Source organism: Falco rusticolus, chromosome 7, assembly GCF_015220075.1.
Source record: "Falco rusticolus isolate bFalRus1 chromosome 7, bFalRus1.pri, whole genome shotgun sequence".
Taxonomy (NCBI): Eukaryota; Metazoa; Chordata; class Aves; order Falconiformes; family Falconidae; genus Falco; species Falco rusticolus.
This window is the reverse complement of record NC_051193.1, coordinates 50185961-50204748: the sequence shown is the minus strand read 5'-3', so window position 1 is coordinate 50204748 and position 18788 is coordinate 50185961. Positions and strand designations below refer to the sequence as shown.

Below are 18788 nucleotides of genomic sequence, written 5' to 3'. Positions count from 1 at the left end.
TTAGGATTAGAGTAACAATGGGGGATTTTTCCATCTTTAGGAAAACTCTCTCTCACTCATATCGTAAGTGAATGGGCTCTGGGGGCAATAAATACAACTCGTCAACACAGCAGGAGAAAGGAAAATCTCACTATCCTGTGTGAACTCTTATTTTACCTATATTGCTTTCCAAAATTTTTAGGAAAAAGTTACTTGTTTTGTTGACACATCAACAGAGTAACTAGAAGTACAGTGAAGAGAGGAGTCACACTAGAGATTTCTGAGGAGCTGGAATGGTAGGAGGAACTAATTATGTTGTCTTGCAAGCTTCAGTACCCATGAGTTGCAGCTGCTCGTTCAAGTGAAACTTTTCTAATCAGTCTTTCTTGGAAAGGATTTCACACACCTTCATTGAGTCAAGATTTTGACTCATGCCCTCAAGTAACAAAGGCCTTGTGTTTAAGCTTCATTTAGCACATTCTAACACTAACGTATGGGAACAAGCAGATGGATGATGAAAATGAAGATTAAAGTTTTGCAATCGAGCGGCAGAATAAAACTTGCTGTGGAACTCTCTGAAACAAAGTTCAACTCCATTGTAAAAAGGGTTATGAACAATATTTATAATACCTATTTTTCATTAGCTACAGAACTCCACTACTTGTAGTAAAACTTGAGTAAGATGTTCTACTTTCACTTGAACTTCAGAACACTTCAAATGGCATTTTAAATGGCTAAGAAGTAAAAACTAACTCCTCTAAATCAGTTACTAGTTTTGAATGTAATTAACAGTGCAACAGTTATGTGTTTTATGGGGAGAGGGTTGTTGGTCCCGTTTTTATAGAAAGCACACTGTGATTGATCTGTTCTTCCCTCATGCAATGTAACTCTACACATACACTTTGTAACCTGCCTTAAAATCAAAATAAAAATACATTATTTTCTAAGAAAAATGTGTATCAATTTCTGTTAATTTACCATAAGCTTTAGACTACAAAAAGGATTACTTCGGGTCTGGCAAACTTGTTACATTTTTATAACATTTTTCTAATAAGGCCTTTTAGTAAGGTACCTACGGTGTTCTCTGCCATAAAGCAGGCTGACAAAACAAAGCAGGAGCAGCTTTCCGTATGAGGCCACTTGTACTTCTTCTAGAGATATGGGGAAAAGCACCAGGAGTGAACCTTGGAACATTTTTCATCTTGTGAAGTAACAAGCACCCAGGAATATGATTTGTACATCATCAGGTTCAAGAGAGGGAACGCTGCAAGGACATTAAGCCTCAATCCTTACAAAGGCTCCAGTTCTCCTCAGTGCTGGTTTTGCTCACTATGGATGACTGTTTAAGTTGCACCCCGTACCTTTAGCATCCGGCATCTGTCTCATAATTTCCTCTCTCTCTGCTTGTTCAGTAGCTGTAGTGACCCTGAATGACCCCTCTCTAGTGAATGTGGTTCTGCTGGCATCAAAGGTGGCAGTCACTCCACACTCCTTCTCTCGCTTCTGCTTTCGCTCCAGGCATGCTGCAAATGCACAGCCCACGGCATGACTCAACCTTTCCCCCTGTACAAGACAACATTGCATCATACAGTAACTGGAACAGAAACATAAACGTGCTTCAAGCATTGCGAAGTGATAACCTGCCTTTACAAGAGGGATCTAATTAAGGCACTAAAGAGAACTACTCTAATTGGCCACCTTTTGTATGGCTCTAAAATTAAACCTGGTATACAGAGTCTCAACTACTAATGCACACGCAGTGTTCAAGGCCACCCAGAAATGAAAGAGATTGTTGGATAATCTGTTTATTTCAACTGCTACGAAGATTCTAGTGCGATAACGTGCCTGCACTGATCCCTTGCCTCTGGATACATTTGAACACTAAGAAACTCTTCTGAAGACATCTTAAGCAGGTATAAGTCCTGAAGGGCAGGTAAGTGCTATTCTCAGGTGGAGAAAGTTTACAGGGGGCTCAGGGAGACACCGCCCAGTGTGCAAGCCTGAAAATGGAAAGTACAAATGGTGACTACTCTTCATGGCCCTGACCAATGCACAAGCTAGTACTAAGAGGGCCTTCTCAAAAGAGCTTCCATTGTTAACCAGTGAGGTCAAAAGGATTCACTATCCAATAACTGCAATAAGGAAAGAAAATTCAAGTCAGAGCAAGTCCAGCCATCCAGCTGATATGGCAGCTACAGTTGAGCCAGAGGCACTATTACTACCAGTAGCTCAACTCATCTACTACAATCAGTAAGTGAATTGACCTGTTATTCACAGAGGAAATTAAAAATGCTCCAGCTCTGACATACATTTAACTGGGTATTTCTAACTTCATTGTTTCTTTTCAAGGAAAAATAAGAAATTGTCAAGTATAATTGCTCCAAACATGCAACTATGTTGAGTTCATGCAAGGCATTTGCACGAGGTCTCAAGCGTTTTGTATAATATAGGTGGGATTCAACGAAAAGCAGAAAGAGGAGAAAAGGCCAGATCAGGGACTTCAACTAAAGTCTACACAGCTAGAGACTGACAAAGGTAACTTAGTTTCAAACCTTGTACTGGAAAAATCTCTAACACTCAGAAGCAAACAGGATGCTAGTTTAATTCAGTTTAGCTCTATCCCTTAACACTCAGATGGTTTTCTATTCAAGATAACATTAGCATACAAGAGGCTAGAGTCATAAACACTCTGTATTTACTCACTATGTTTTTATCCTGGAAAAACTGTCACTGCTGTTTCAGTTTTTGGCTGTGTACATTTTCAGATGAGAATATCTTCTGTCTATTTTTAGAAGAGTAGTTCCCTTCTGCTAGAGATATCTGAGGCTGACTGCGTTCCTTTTATACACATGCTGGGCACCGTTCTCTCCACAAGACGACACCACAGAGGGATGGCAAATAATTCAGATATAAAGAATTAGAACTAAAATAATTTTCAAGGACTAAGTAATATTTTAGCTGAAGTCAAAACATATTGAAGTATTTTAGGTAGTTAATTTCTCTGACCATAACTTCCAGCTAGAAGCTAGAAGAGTTGGGCACATGCCATGTTAAACTTACCGTGTCCTTCACAGCCATAAAGCAGTGGCATATCCAGCGTCTCGTTGTGCCATCTCGACAGATGTATGAGAATGCCCGGTCAAAGTTCCTGTCTGGTGCGCAGAAAGAAACCTTCTCTATTGTCTGATCAACTATAAGATCCTAAAGGGAAGAGATCCCCACAATGAAAGAAATATGATGAAATATGGAGAAACACTCGAACGAGTAACTTTCAGTGTTCACTGCAAGAAGATAAGTTCTGCTAAAAAGAGGATAGCCTGATGTGGCTCTAATTATCTGTCAATGAATTCACCATTCAGAATCTATTCCCAGTAAGAAACAAAAAGGACAGAAGACATTTTCCACCAGCCACCCTTGGTAGGAGTGTGCCAAGGCACTACTTAAGAATTTAGGGACACAAACAATTCCCAAGATCTGTCCTCTAGACCATGGAGCTCACATTTTTGTTTCATTTTATTTTTACAGCAGCTCCGGTAGCCTTGCAATCAAAAAATCTTTACTGTGGTTAAAGCACAACGCTGAAACTTATGGAAGAGGTCTGCAAGTGCGAAAGGTCTAGCAGCTGCTACACCAAAAGCAAAGCTGAACTGCTGACTAGCTAAGCAGGGAGGCAGAAAAGCACCAGCAGCACTGGTAGTATCAAACACCTCTGACTGGTTCCCAGGCATTGATGGGAGAAGCGTATCTAAAAAGGAGATGGTATAGTCTAAGAACTATACCATGTTCAGTAAAAATTATCTTTTCAGTATTTTTTTCAAAATTGTTCCTTTTGGTTTGTGGTTAGTACTTGGCACCTGTGCTAACGAATTCAACCACCAGGAGGCAACAGTATATGCTCTTTTCCAGTTCTGCACTTTCCATTACCTCCAGGCTCCGCACAAGTTATTAATATTCAAATTTAAAAGATTAGATATATGCAGTAATGTTTCTAAAAATAATCTAAAAATATTTTTAAATGAGGCAATCGGTAGTCTGAATTCACCTACATCAGTATGTTTGTATCAGAAACTGAATTCTTACGAGACGGTAACTTTAGTGCTGATGAACCATACCATAATAGCAGCCCTGGAGAAGTCTAGCCACAGAGCAGGTATTTGACAGGCATTCATACTGTAGGAGGGATGTTAATTATCTCTAAATGCTTCTCAGTGTTGGCTTGCAGAAATAATCTTTTTAGGTTGATAAAGTAAGGGTTAAATGACATGAATGTAAAATTAATTAATTTCAGCCTAATGAGAGTTAAAATTGTTCTGACAGCTGTGCTATCTTTTAAAGTACTAGTATGCTTACAGAGGCAAGCCTAAAGGTCTTGTTTCTCATTGCCTACATCTAGATAAAACCAAGAATATTACTTGCACACAGGCACCTTGCTGGTACATATAGTACTATTTCACAATAATAATAATTAAAAAAAAAAAAGTAAAAAAATTCTAGAAGGATGCCATGAATACATTAGTATTCCACTTTGGACCAACAGCTTAGATATCAGAATTAGAAATTATTGAATTTGATACTCAGTTACTATTTAGCTTGAGTCTGACGGCACACAACCGCCCTATTTCATTTATTCCCTTCATTCCATTTTTGGAAGCTAGCTCTTGTTCTTTCAGATCCATTCTAGGATTTGGATGCCCTGAAAATTACATTGATTAACATGAGCTTGCTCATGTATTACTATTGCAGCCTTCTGCAGTGGTGCAGAACGTCAAGGAACTCTCCAAGTTCAATATCAACAGAACTTAACAGGAAAAAAAAATATGGTTCTTCAGGTAAATGCAACAAAAAATATGCCAGGCTTGTGCTACCTGCCACGTTTTATGAAGTATGTCTTGAGAGTAGTGTGGAATTAATGGGGGGAGGCGGGGCAGGGAATTAGCAGACATACATATGTTTACAAAGCAAGAAATGGTTAAACTAATTATACACTTCAGTCTTTCTTGCAAATACCAACATTTGCATTAACATAAAGAGTGGTGTCCATTTAAAGTTATAGCACATACATTATTACAGAGAGATTTAAAATGTTTGTCTGTGAAATCTAACCTTTGTTTTCTCATCTACAACTCTGAGTCCATCCGCCGAAACCCACAGGACTGCTTTAACGGCTTTCTTCCCAGACTTTCAAAAAAGAAGATAAAAAGGAAAGAAAAAAAAAAGTTTTATGCCAACAGCATGAGACTGCCACCCGCTTCCCCTTTCCAAGAACCATAACATTAAGTGTAGATGAAGTCCACGGTCAGTAGGGTGCCCAAAGCCAGATACTCAATCCAAGTTGCAAAACATTCAGAGAATCAAGCCAAAGCCAGTATTCCAGAAACAGCACGTTGTGGGGATGGGGAGAGGGCACAGGACAGGTGAAGCAAAAAAAAAGGTGTACATCCACTGACAGTAAAGAATTCAAGACTGACCAAGTGGGTGAAGAATTCCAGTAAAGAATCAGAAGACACTAATTCATAAGGAGTTACACCACAGGTAGCTTCTTTAGCGCAAGTTTAAACATAGGAAAATTCTTACCTGATATTTCCACCAGCCCTACCCCTTCTGCCCCCATAGTCGCATGGCAGAATCATGGCATCACCTTAAGCCAGTGTTAAAAGCACCCAAAAGCCATCAGTTACTATGTTATAAGCTTAATGCTAAGATCAATCATCCAAACATGTTTCACTCGTTTATTAAAAGCTAAATGTCACATCTTGGAAGAGAGGTAGAAAAATATGGTTTCTTAACCATTTGGTGTGTATCTTGAAAAAGCAATGGTGTGTGGCAGGCTGACGCAGTGGAGGAGCAGTCTGGCTTTTATCCAAGATCTGACTGCGGGAACTTTCAGCTGCTGCAAGCTGAGGGTAAGTAGAAGTAGGAAACACATCAAGGCTTCAGAAGCCATTTAAACTACAGATTCTTTCTAGACTGTTTACTTTTTAAGGGAAAGTTACAGAAAACAGTATAAACACTAGACGTGATATTCTTCTGCAACTAATTCAATGAACAGAAAATATGTACAAGATGCCAACATAATTTTACTGGTTTTTACAGGGAACTACTACTACTAAAATAATCTTTTTTTAAAAAAAAAAATAGGTGTTGCTTTAAATTCACAAACCCCAAACTTTAAGCCAGCTAACAAAATATTCTCCCCCTCTTTTGAAGCACTGGGTTTACATAGTTTGTGGCAGCTAATGGCACCCATCACAGACCACTGCAGGGAGCGAGAAGAGCAACAACAACAGAAAAAGATGAGGGGGTATCAGCTAGTGGCTTCATGCAAGAATTGCAAATTTTTAGTTTGTTTGTGTTTTGTTTTTTTTTTTTAATAGTTCATTGCAATTGTATATAGTCTATATTCATACAGCACGTAATGTAGCAAGGATGCATTTTGGCACGAGTTACATGTTCCAAGTCTGCAATATCAATTTTAACACTTTAAGGTTGAAATATCTTGGAGTGAAAAGTCTCCTGTTATATCACATTGGTTTCATTCTCAGACAAAGCAGCAAGTGTGAAGAAAATGGGTCTGGCAGAACTTCTGTTTGTTTTTGGGGAGGAACTATCTGTCCCAATTTCAGAAGCGGCAATGACACCCCAAGCATTTTCAAAAAGCTTGGTGAGAACAAATAATGGCACTGACTTGTACGGAACAGTGATTAAAAGAGAAAAGAGAGAAAATAAGCACAGCATGAAAGCAAGCTACAGAGAAGTGCTTGCAGAAGCAAGATTCTAAATATCCATGCAGCCTGCTGGATACCCCAGAGAAGGTTTAAAGTAAAATTGTCAGGATCTGGAATGCCTAATGGAAAGAACATAATTCACAAAGGAAAATGTACTTAAATTTACCATCCTATGTGTTAAAAAAATACTGCAGCATTTAAAAGTCACTTTTTTCTAATATTAAAAAGTAATTTCACAAAATATACTCAGTATTTTCAATGCTTAGCTAGCTTCCATAGCCTAGAAGTCCCTATTAATCCCAAACCCAAATGGTTTATAGAGGTCTGTCTCCTTGAACTGTTTTTAAAAGCAGTACCAGTTTCTTATAAGCCATTAATAGTCTTAAAATCCTTATTTCAAGCAAATACAAACAATCAAGAGACAACATTGCCTGCAGGTAATTGGTTTAGATTACCATCATTAGAAACAGAGATACATGTCTTTCCCCAGCTAACAATAAAAACCTTGTTTCTGCACAAATAGTAAACTGTTCCTGAAGTTTGTATTTAAGTTAAGTTTAGCTGAGCTGGGTACTTCATAAAGCAGTACTGATCTTCAGCAGAGCCACTCTTCACCTGCTATTTTACCAAATGAGGATTTAGCTAAGACATAGGAACTTCACGTTTCTCAGGATTGAATGAAGAAGCTAAAGGCTCCTTTCCCACTGGAAACATAAGGTTCCTCATGCAAGATAACCAAACATGGACCTGCTACACTAACAGAAAAACAAAACACACTTTATCTCACAATTCCTTTTTCTAGATTTATGGTGGATGCAGCACTCAGAAGGGGTGAGACTGTAAGTCCATATCCCAAACCCACAGCTACTACTGTTAGGCAACATACCTTCCCACCTACTGAATCTCCAGCTAATCTGTGCATACAAGTGATATATAAAAGAATATACTTCTCCAAATCAATTTATATTGGATATACAAATCAAAGTACTAGTCCGTTATGAGTGCGATATTGCCAAGTAAATTGTGATTACAAACCGGATATGAGCATTTGCACTCCTGGCACACACCGGACAAAGATCAGACCAGATGCAAGATACTGCATGGGAACTGAACGCCAATGTAGGATTGCAGCTTGTCTAATAAACACTGGAAGACAGAGGTGACTCCAAACAAAAGTATGTAAAGCAAATGGCCAATATTCATTGGAATAGTGTGGTCTAAAATGTTGCTGCCAAGGGACTCATCTAGACATCCCTATCAGTAGCTTGTCTTCATATTCAAGAGCTTTTGGATGACAGCACTGCTGGAGGAGAGCCACGTGTGGCACTGACTCCCAGGAGCCTGATTTGTCAGGGCTGAGTCAGCCCCGATAGAAACTTTGCTGCTCAGCACTTAGGAGGTCAGTAATCTGCTCCAATACGAGATTTGTTATCTGGGCTAATTTCAGAGTCCTCAGAGGTCTCCAGGAGGAAGGGCGAGGCACCCATCCTAACAATGAGGCCCAAAACCAATGCAGGACCACTGTGGGCTGGGGACAAGGGAAACCTCTCCAACAAGTGGCGATGCCCTACAGATGGGTATCCACACACACAAAAAAAAGATTAAGATGAAAAGAAAATTAAATGGACTAAGTCTGAAATGTACATTTCCTAATTAACAGTGCAGGTCATGGCAATTTAACTATTAGAAGTGATAGGAACATGGATATAAGTAGCAGCTATATTGTAAGGTAGAAAACAAAGTTTTAAGGATGCCAGAGTAGAAATAAAGTTGCTCAATATGCATTTTTAAATACTTCTGAATTGTTTCTAGTCTTTCTGCCTATTTTGCTCTGTCCTGGGACTTACAAACAGCTGTAAGATGTATCTGGAGTCTGAGCTTATACATAAAGAAAATTTTTCATTTCAGACTGTATAAAGCATTTCATGATGAGAAATACACGCGCTCAGTGGAAGCAAAACATGAGAAAGATCACTGAAACCGTACCACTATTCATTACAACAGAAAAGCTTTAGTTTTAAGACATGTAGGGCTGCCTAAAAAGGCAGTTGATTTGGTTACATTGCATATGTACACAAAATAAAACTGCAGAAGTCTAACCTGGAGCTATCAACAGACATCTCGTTTTCATTTAAAGTTGAATAGAACATCTTTTCAATGCTAAACATTTGAACATTTCAGGACACAAATCCATCAGATTTACCTTTTAGGGGGAGAAAAATATCAACTGGGAAAGCAGCAAACCTGTCTAGACTGACTTACTGAAAGACGCTAGCGTGGTTTAGGCAGCTCTGCAGTTTGAAATATTATATTAATCCTAACGCAAGGCATCTGCAGAGAAATTACAGATGAGACAGCCAAACGATATTAAGAGTTATTAGCATTTCTCAATTATATGTGAAGAGAACAGCTGCCTTTCCCCCCGCCTCCCCAGTTTTCCCCTAGATTTGGGCTACCATTGTAGGCCAAAGCTGTAATAAAGGCACTGCCATACCGGTGCTGTGGGGAAATCTAAATTGGATTTAAGTGGTTTCAGTGCTAATTAATGAAATTTCACAGGCTGTAGTAGTAGTACATCCCTCTTTGGCAAAATTTTATAATAAAAGACAAAGCAAATCTACAAGGCTGCAGCAAAGTACCAAACTTCATTAAAAAAACAACCAAGATGTAATGGGGAAGCTGGGATATTTAATAGACAAAAATCTGTCGTTGGCTTTTTTAGTAAGTGGTACGCAAATATCTGTCCTTTTACATCTTTGCTTTCTTATGTAGCCTAACATAAGCTAATACCAACAAGCAGAAAGAAAACTAACATATCTGCTCAGGCTGAGGTGGGGAGGTCTGTTTGTTTGTTTTAAACAAATTGTAATAGTACTTAGCATTTTCAGTTCTAAAGCAAATGGCATGTTTTGACTTCAGTCTTTTTAGATTCCAGCTCTTAACTTTTATTTGTGCATAGGAGCGATCTGATTAATCTGCCAGATCTCCCACCTATGGTATTTTGGCCCTAAAAAAATATTAAAAATAAGAGCCTCTTACTTCACTGTCACTACGCTGTAGATGCAAGCTTTCCCAGATCTTAGGGAGAAACAGCCATCCCTGTGCGACATGCATCACTATCTGAATGAACATTGAAAACGGAGCAGCTGAAAAAAACCTTATTTACTCCCCAAGCAAAGCCAAAACAAATTCATGACCAGAGACTAATCTGCTCCAAAAGACTTTTGTACATATGGAAGTTACAAACCCGTTAGTTTCTATTTAAGCCAAGATACATTTTATAACAAGATACATCAGAAGCTGATGTTTTACAGGAATTTTAAATGCAGAGGTAGGGAACTGATGAGAGGTAAAAAAGAGAGAGAGCTCTTTCTTTTAGAGGTCTACACGCTCTGCTTTGCAGAGATGTAGACAGCAGGACCACCCAGCTGTCAGTACAGCACATTATTAAGACAGGCAAAGAGTTGCTTCCCTTCGCATCTAAGACACTGTCCTCATGAAAACAAGAGCAGTGATAGCAAATTTTTCAGTTACACAGTCGAGTTGCAATTAGAAAAACATAGTAGGTAAACACCTGGTCTCATCTTCGTATACCTTTGGATTAGAACTGTGTCAAAAAAGAAAGGTTTAAGAGATAGTATGTATAGGCACGCTGCTTTATGTATAGGCACGCTGCTTTCTTCCAAGGCTAACATCTGGGGCTCAATTCACAATGCCAGGCAGCTGATCGCAAAGCACTTACAAGGCACAGACCCCAACTGTTCTGTAGGTATTTGCCCAGGTGATGTAGACTGGCACAAGTTTAAGGGTTTAAAAGGAAAAATCACATTTTTGGCGGGAAGACCAATCACTTCAGAACACTGGATTTCCAATACAGTCCATACGGATTTTCTGTTTCAGTTTGCTTTTTTTAACCATATTCTTTGTTTGATCAACATACTTCCAAGTAAGTTTTAGAAGTAAAAATTCTGAAATGCATTAGGGACTCTCAACACCCTGATTTTATGGCAGTGCTATACCGGGGATGTAACTCCTTATAGTGCAAGCACAAACGAGGCATTAAACTTACTTTTCCAAAGAAGCCTTTGAAGAACTTCCTTTCCTGGAGGAACAGGGGGGACAAGTCGAGCGCTATTACTGTAGGTAGCTAAAATGTCCCAGGGTTTCAAACCAACAAGCACACACACAAGAATAGGGTTTGGAGGGAAAGGAAGGGGTTTTTAGAGTTATCCATGAGAAGGTGCGACAGGCAAATGTGAAAATAATCCCATGAAAATGCAGATCGAAGGGCACGCACGCAATTCTAATAAGCTACTGCCCTGAAATTGGTGGAAAGAAGAGAACCTCAGCCCCAATTCATGCAAAGTGGTTACTCTGTTTTCATTCTCCCTTGTTTAGTGTCTCTTTTAGTTAGGTTATAAACCAAACTTGGCAGCAGGCATGGTGGTTAAACAATTAAAACGCTGTGCAGGCTCTTGTGAATGCAAAGTTCTAACTCCAGAATTACAGTCAAGTTTGCTCTGCATTGACCACTCACTCCCAAAGCAAACGCTTTGTAAGCTGGAGAAGCATGTATGGCTAGTATAACACACTGCTTCATTTTATTCTGTTTATTCGTTGCTTTGATTTACATGCTACTCTTACACTCCACATCTTCTGCAGTCTTCTCTGAGCAGTGAGGAATTTCATTTTATCTTGTCGTACAACTAAAACACAAATAAGATTCCTTCCTCTTTCACCCTCTCTAAAGCTTTCCAAGGCTTTATACAATATTTACACAAATAATAGATATTAATTCTGCAACTCTGAATTGATAGGCCGAACAAGACCCCTTTAAAGTCAGCTCTAGACAGGGACAGGCAGTTAGGCAAGTGCAAAGATACCAAGACCTGAATTACAACTCCCTAAATTTCTTCAGCCTGAAAGCGATTACACCAATTGCCCAATTCACATTAAGAAAAAGACAGCACACAGTTTTAAGCAAATTTGCATGCATTTTGGTTTAGTGGCTTTATTTTGTTACCAGGCTGTGAAAAGACAACTGCAAGATCGGAACCGATCTCCTGACAGAACACTTCACCAGGGCTGGTGCTCCATGAGCGCAGCCACACGCTGCCCCGTCTTTGAGGGAAGCTGACACGGAGCACATTGCTGTTCTTGCGATCTTTCCAAATTGTTTTGCTTCTAAGAAAGCTATGGTATAATAGTAACAGGGAGGAGGTGGAGAATTGCAGATGAGACAGAGAGCATCTTTGTGACAGCCCCTGACCCCAAATTACCACCATGCAATTCCAACCTGTTGATCGCTGATAACAGTACTATATTAAAAATACTATTACAAATATCCTGAGGCAGTGCCTCAAGAATTGATTGATAAACAAGGTTATATTTAAAAACAAAGCCATGGTTCTGACGCAAGCCAACAAAAGCCAGGAAACACAAAGTTAAGAAGGGAGTGTCGATCTCGATTTTGCATTTCCTGCCTTCTGTTGCCATGTGCCTCTCTGCCTGACGTCCTTCCACACAGCTTTATACTGAGTAACATTATTTATGTCAACTCAGACACTGTATAAAGAACATCTCCAGAGTTCAGCCAGCTGAAAAGCTTAACAATTTTTAGAGGCAGGAATGGTTATGTATTTCAACAGGATATGCTGAACACTAGGAGGGGAACTAATGGATTAATCACAGTGATGTATACATAATGAGAAGGGGCTGGATGCTGCTGCCAAGTTGAGCACTGACTACTGCATTAAACTAAAAACCAGCTTTTTAAAGATAGCAAAAGCTAAAGAGATTCACCAGAAGCTACCTCATTTTTAGGTGATGGTTAATTTTGCCGTCAGCAAAATGCTTGTTAAACAAGATTATTTTTTTAAATAAACTAGACACGGTTAATGGAAAAGGCGTCATGCAAAATGGGTTTTAAAAAACACTAAGTTAATGTAGTTTAGAGATAACTAATGCATGTTTTGAAATATTAAATTATGTCTCTTTACCTGCTAAAACAAGAACATATATTAAAACAAATGCATCATTTAAAACAAAAAGTGGCAAGTTAGAAACCAATACTACATGCTAAAGCCGATTCAAAATCAAAACATGACATGAGAGAGTATACTTTTGTCTTTATATGATGTTCCCATACCTGAGTCAAATACACTTACGGGGCCCTTACAAAGGTATTTTCCAGTTTGCGCTAAATATTCTAAATGCAGTTAAATGTTTCTGAAGAAGCCATTTAGAGCTTAGTGTCCAACTACAAGGATCCTACCAGATATGAAATGTATACACAGTTAGTAATACACCCCTACTATGGGAAAAATGCAAGCTACATTGGTAATACCTACCCTACAAAGGGAAAAATGCAAGCTCCATTGGTAATATAAAATCCCTGTTAATAATACACTGACAGCTGAATATATGTGTTTCTGACCTAGTCGTGAGACTGCAGTGCCATTTTGTCAGACAGAAAACAGGGACATAACTCAAGTTTGTCTTCATCCATTCTAAATATTATAAAATGCAAATTATAGTACTGTTTCAGAGCTATAAAACTGTAACAACAGAATACGGTATGGATGAGGGATTCTCTAGCTAGACATGGCTTCTTTTACTCAGTTGCCAATTAAACAATGCCTGAATAAAATGCTTGCCATCATCTGGCTTCAAGTTCTGCAAAATGCAATGCTCAAACCCAATTATGCCACATTAAACAAGCAGGTAATAATAAAAAAAAAAAACCAACTTGAAAGTTTATTTCCCACAATAGAGACACACAGATATTTGTTTGCATCTTTTCTTTCAAAAAGAAAAGCAGAAATGAAGCTATTCCTAAAACCAAGATTAAGACTGTTTCATATTCTTCTTGACAAATGCTATAAAATGTTTTAAAATCCATTAGTCAATTCTAAAATGAACAGACTTCAGTTCCCCAAATGAATTGCAAACTGTTGGAGAGCAAGAATTAAGAGAAAAAAATATATCCATTAAAATAAGCAAAGACAGACAGAACTTAATTTTTAGAGGTTACAAGCTACAAGTATTTAAATTGTGCCTAATTTTTATTGACTGGATTTATAAAACCTACACGTTACCTGCAGAGAAAACAATAAAGATTAAAATAGGCCACAAACATTTTGATGTAGTTTAACCGTATGAAAAGCAAAGTCCAATTTTGCTTAAGCTAGTCTCTGTTTGAGCACTGCAACTCAAACTTGTAATTCTTTCAAGACCAAAAGAAAGCCCATCAAAATAACCAAGTACCGTGAAAGCAAGAGACTACTGAAAAACCCAACCATTTTCTTATCACATTCCTTGCATGCTGAAACATCATCCAGGGGCTTGGCTTTTGATAATTAAGAGAGGATATTGTACAGAAAAGAGCTTTCAGTAATAGTAGAGTCCTTAAGAAATGCACCCAGTTTAAAACCTACATGCTGCGGGTAGGAGGGGCAGGGGCTGAACTGCAGTGAGCGGCTCCAAATGAACCTTGGATCTGATGGAGTCTATCAACTAAAGCACACAAAGAAGTTTTGGTAATTTGAATCTTCCTCTTGGGGCTCAATGAGAATTTCACCTCTACTTCTCAACTTCCAAATCCTGACAAAGGAGACAATGCAAATAGCAATCGTAAGAGGTGTTGTGTGCTTGTGTGCAATTTATATAAAGACATCAGAAACTTCAAACAGCAGAAGAAATCAAAATTATCTGAAGAAAAACACTGACTTTATGAGAATGGGTAAACAGATGCCATCCACAATTTGGAATAATGACATAGCACAGAATAGGAAAATGAATTTATTTACTTTCAGAGAATGCACTGTAAAAGTTAAGATATCCAAGCCTGACATCCGAGTCAGTAATTCAGGTGATCAAGAATCACAATCCTGGAATCATCCTGATTCCAGAAGAAACTGGGCACTATGCCTTTACTGTGTCGCGTTACCTATAAGCTTAGCTACACTTAACTGGCTTGTAAGCTTAAGGTTTATTAGAAAAAACCTAGAGAACAACTACTTCACAGCATAGCTCCCCAGGGAAGAGAATGAGAGAAAGCAGATACTACTGCAGTGTTATTTGGTGTGCTAACAGAAAATACTCTGATAGAACAAAAACCAGAAGGGGAAAAAAATTGATACAATTCATTATGTGGTCAGTACTTGCACTTTCAGCTATGTAAAGTAAATCTATAGAATAAAGAAACTCATTTATATTTTGTGTGGCCCTTTTTAATAAAAATCAATCACCAATCACTGTTGGACTGAATGGGAACAGATGGGATGCGGCTTTAACAGGTTGCTATACATTAGCTGACAGAGAAAAGAACGAAAAGACTTGATTTTAATCAGAGCACTAAACCAGTTCAGAAACTTTACAGCACAACAGAAGGCAGAAAAGATAACCTATAATCCTCTGTTGTGTGCTAGGAAGAAGGGAAGAACAGGTTTAATTGGAAGCCATTTCAGCTCTCCCATCTGGTGAGGAAAAAAAAGTGATGTCCAAGACCAGGTATCTTAAGTTAGCAAAGGTGCATTACAAGTGTTTGATGTACTTTCAGCAACTTTGTTGAGCTGCAAGGATAGAAGAGTTTCTTCCACTAAAGGCATCACTGAAGAATGTATATAGGCTAAGTCACAAGAGAAGTGATGAAAAGGACTGCAGATCTCTATCTCCATTCAAACCTCAAATATGAATGCTTTTTCTCCTTCTGTTCTCTTCAACGTTGTTTTAGCCTCAGTTCCTTGATAGACTGATCACTGCCTTTCTGGAGTTTGCTATTTCCGCAGGATTTTATGGTAATACTACTGCAAGAAAGAGATGACAAAACCCCTTCAAATGAGCCACAGAAATACAAAGAGCTTTGAACGAGTGCCATTTACAGGAGCAAACGTTCACAGAAGCCAAACTAAGAGCAGCCCACTTCATGACATATCAGAATTAGGCAGCCTTCAGGCCACTTTGAGCAGATGCAAGCCAGATTATTTCATGCATGACTAAAATGTTGCAGTGCATTAGAAAAAAGCAGCCTAAATCAAGTAATATTTTGTATAATAACGGTGAATTAAGTCACTATTAAAGTGGCAGGCAACAGAGGGAGAGAGAGAGGGGGAGAGAGGAAAAGAGAGAGAGGGAGAAAGAACTGTTAAAAAACAATGGCTGAAGTCCCATGTGGGTACCAACTTAGTCTGAAAGGTCACAGAGGATTTTTTACACATTTGTTTTGCAAATAGTTTCTGCAAGTAGAAAGAACAGTTGTAACTCTCTCCCTCTCATCATCAGATTAGCACGTCCCCCTAACTGCAGCAGTGCTCTCAAACTGGCCAACTGTTCTCCTAACATGGGTCAAAAGTTCAGTCTTTAGCTGGGGCACTGCTGCCGACCGAACCTTTTCCAGTAATGCTCACAGCCCCAAAGCCAACTTTTTCATGAAACAAATATACATACAGATTTCAGTCTCTTCACAGCATCTTCACAGATATGCATTCCTCTGGATTCATCCACTTCGACATGTCCCAAGTACTGCAGGAAAGACAGCAGGGAGAGAAAAGCTTAACAGTGGCTCCTTAAACTCCCTGGGTTTAAAAATCCAGTCTGAATTCATGTCAGTACAGCCGAGATGACAGACATTTACAGTACTTTGCTAGCCTTCTTTTAAGACCTATACTTGGAGGTTTGCTTTGTATTCACATGGGGCACCAGCATCAGCAGAAAAGCATAATACATCTAGAAATTTTGAGGGAAAGACAGACTTTCCTTACTCAGGGGGTGGTGGGGGTGGTGGAAATTAAACTGAAAAGTAGAACAGTATTTTCCTGCTTATTCAGCATGAGCTTTAGTCACTTTTTTATACTAGTGTAGCATGAAAACCTTAAGTCAATATAGAGATGACTATGAATAAATTACTTTTGAATAATGACAAATGCACTAAGTATTAAAAACTGCACTATACTACATGGTAAGATGTCCAAGTACAGATATGTCAACATTGCAAACAGAAAACGTCATTCTTTTTTTTTCTTTTTTCCCCTCCTTTTTTAAAAAATTGTAAACCAAAATTTTTTGTCTTCATTACAACACCAGGCTTTCATGTGGATACTGAAACATTCCTCATTCTCACAAAAAATTGTTTAAAATATCAGTTTTCTGTAAATTCATCTTATCAAGCACTACTTAAAAAAACCAGCAAAACAACAGCGAATAGAAACTGCAAGCTTCAAAGCTTTTAAATTAATAACCCAGAATAGTATTAGCCTATAGAGAAAGCAATTTCAAGAAATACATCGAAGTATAGTGCTCAGGGTACTGTGGATAGTTTCATTTCACATTCTGTGGAAAAAAAGCAAGCTCCAGTTTTCCAGTTTCTCCCCACTTTTTTCAATCATAGTTCCTTTTGGTAAGGGAAGTAAATGTTCTCTCAGAAGCATTCACATCCTTATTCAAAGTGCTTAACTCTTGAAGAAATCCATAGAAATTATTCAGTAAAAGCTTTCTGAAATTTTGTAATAAGAGGTATAGGTCAAAGAAACTTAACCCAGTTTGTGTGTCTTACATTGTAAGAACTGTATGTAATTCAGCATGTATATTCTAGACTAGCTAGAGGGTGAAGAAACAGTTTTAAAATATCAGAATCAATGCTTGTGTCACTTACTGCAGTGGCAAACCCAGGCTTAATTATCTATTGGGAAGTCCCACTCCATTACAGAATATTCTGTCATGAGTTATTTGCAATCTCCCAGCTTTTGTTTCACTATTCAGGATACCATACTTAACTAGATGGACAAAAAAGTTTCACTCTTTAGCACCATACTGAAGCACTCTATCACAATAACATAACAGAATCCACTAAACTGACAAACTCACTGTTTTAAAGATTTAACGGAAATTTGAAAGTTGAGATTTTTTTCACGCAAGGCAGGATGCTCCAAAAGATACTCTACTTATCACCTACATATCATTAAGCTGCTGAAAGATTTAAAAGATCTTAAGTGACAGAGGGGTTTAACATTAAATCTCACTATGTGGCACTCTTAAAACAGCGTAAATCTGGATGGAACAATTCTGCAAGCATTTCATTTAAACTAGCCCTCGCAGCTGGAGAACAGCTTGTGAAATAAATTACATAGAAACTAGAAGGTAAATAAAAGAGATCTGACACTTTAGAGCTTTTTCAAAACGAGCTCTGTGACGCTGAAGCCTCATAATTGAATGCTGGAGCTGCCAAAACAGCAACTGTACTCCCTCAGCTGAGCTTGCTGAACAGTTGCACAAGATCTGAATTTCTCCAGAACACACACTAACTAGAAAATTTTCATCCTAAAAATACACAAATAGTAACAACTAAAGATGCATTGACTATGTGTCTGGAAGTACATATTTATATCAAACAGATTTATATCTACAATATTGTAGCTGGATCTTCAGTTCTGCCACAGCTCCTCTGGAACTTCCAGAGATGCAGAAATTCTGTGGTTGTGCACAGTTGTCATGGGAAAGTTTTGGGTTTAGTTAACTTCAGAAAGTTTGTCAACTTCTCTTTAAAAAAAGGGGCTGGAGGGTAGGGGGGTGGCAGGCAGGCCAGTATAGACATGAACAATGCTGAGGTTTATAGAGGACAGAAAAAAAAAAAAAAAAGATGTATGTATGGAATAAGGCATCTATTTTGCATGACCACTAAGTATCATACAAGTAAGAGGACAACTTTCGGCTTTCCTGAGCTATCTGCACATCTCATTTACCCCAGCGTAGGCAAAATGTTTCCAACTGAAGATCCAAACCATTCAGTCCCTGCACTTGGCAACCTGCCTTTTGCTTGGAAAAGGGAGAAGCAGAGCAGGGTAAATATTGCCTCATGTCACACTCCAAAACAGACAACCATTTTCCCCTGTGTTGCCAAACCTCTATTCAAGTCCCATGCTCCAACTTTCAGCAATCAGTCATGCCACTGCTGCCAGAGACAGCAAGTTTAGCTGCAGATTTCAATACCGCTTCCACTCCAGTGAATGGGGACATTATTACACATATCAAGTGCATCTACCCACACCAAAAGGGTACAATCCACAGACCTCATTGAGCATCAATCAA

The 18788-nt window shown here is 38.5% G+C and overlaps 1 protein-coding gene across 11 annotated transcripts in view; it reads right to left on the bottom strand.

Moving 5' to 3' along the window:
- The window catches only part of NUMB (NUMB endocytic adaptor protein), a 96113-nt gene that overhangs the window by 6801 nt on the left and 70524 nt on the right, over positions 1-18788 (bottom strand). For 7 of the 11 annotated variants that reach the window (XM_037396045.1, XM_037396052.1, XM_037396048.1 and 4 more), the window contains 5 exons: positions 16152-16226; positions 10774-10806; positions 5083-5157; positions 3040-3180; positions 1341-1542 (listed from right to left, as the gene is read on the bottom strand). In XM_037396045.1, the coding sequence (XP_037251942.1) occupies positions 1341-1542; positions 3040-3180; positions 5083-5157; positions 10774-10806; positions 16152-16226 (526 nt within the window). The remainder of the gene's footprint in view (positions 1-1340; positions 1543-3039; positions 3181-5082; positions 5158-10773; positions 10807-16151; positions 16227-18788) is intronic. The other 4 variants (XM_037396049.1, XM_037396055.1, XM_037396051.1 and 1 more) reach the window with 1 other exon arrangement.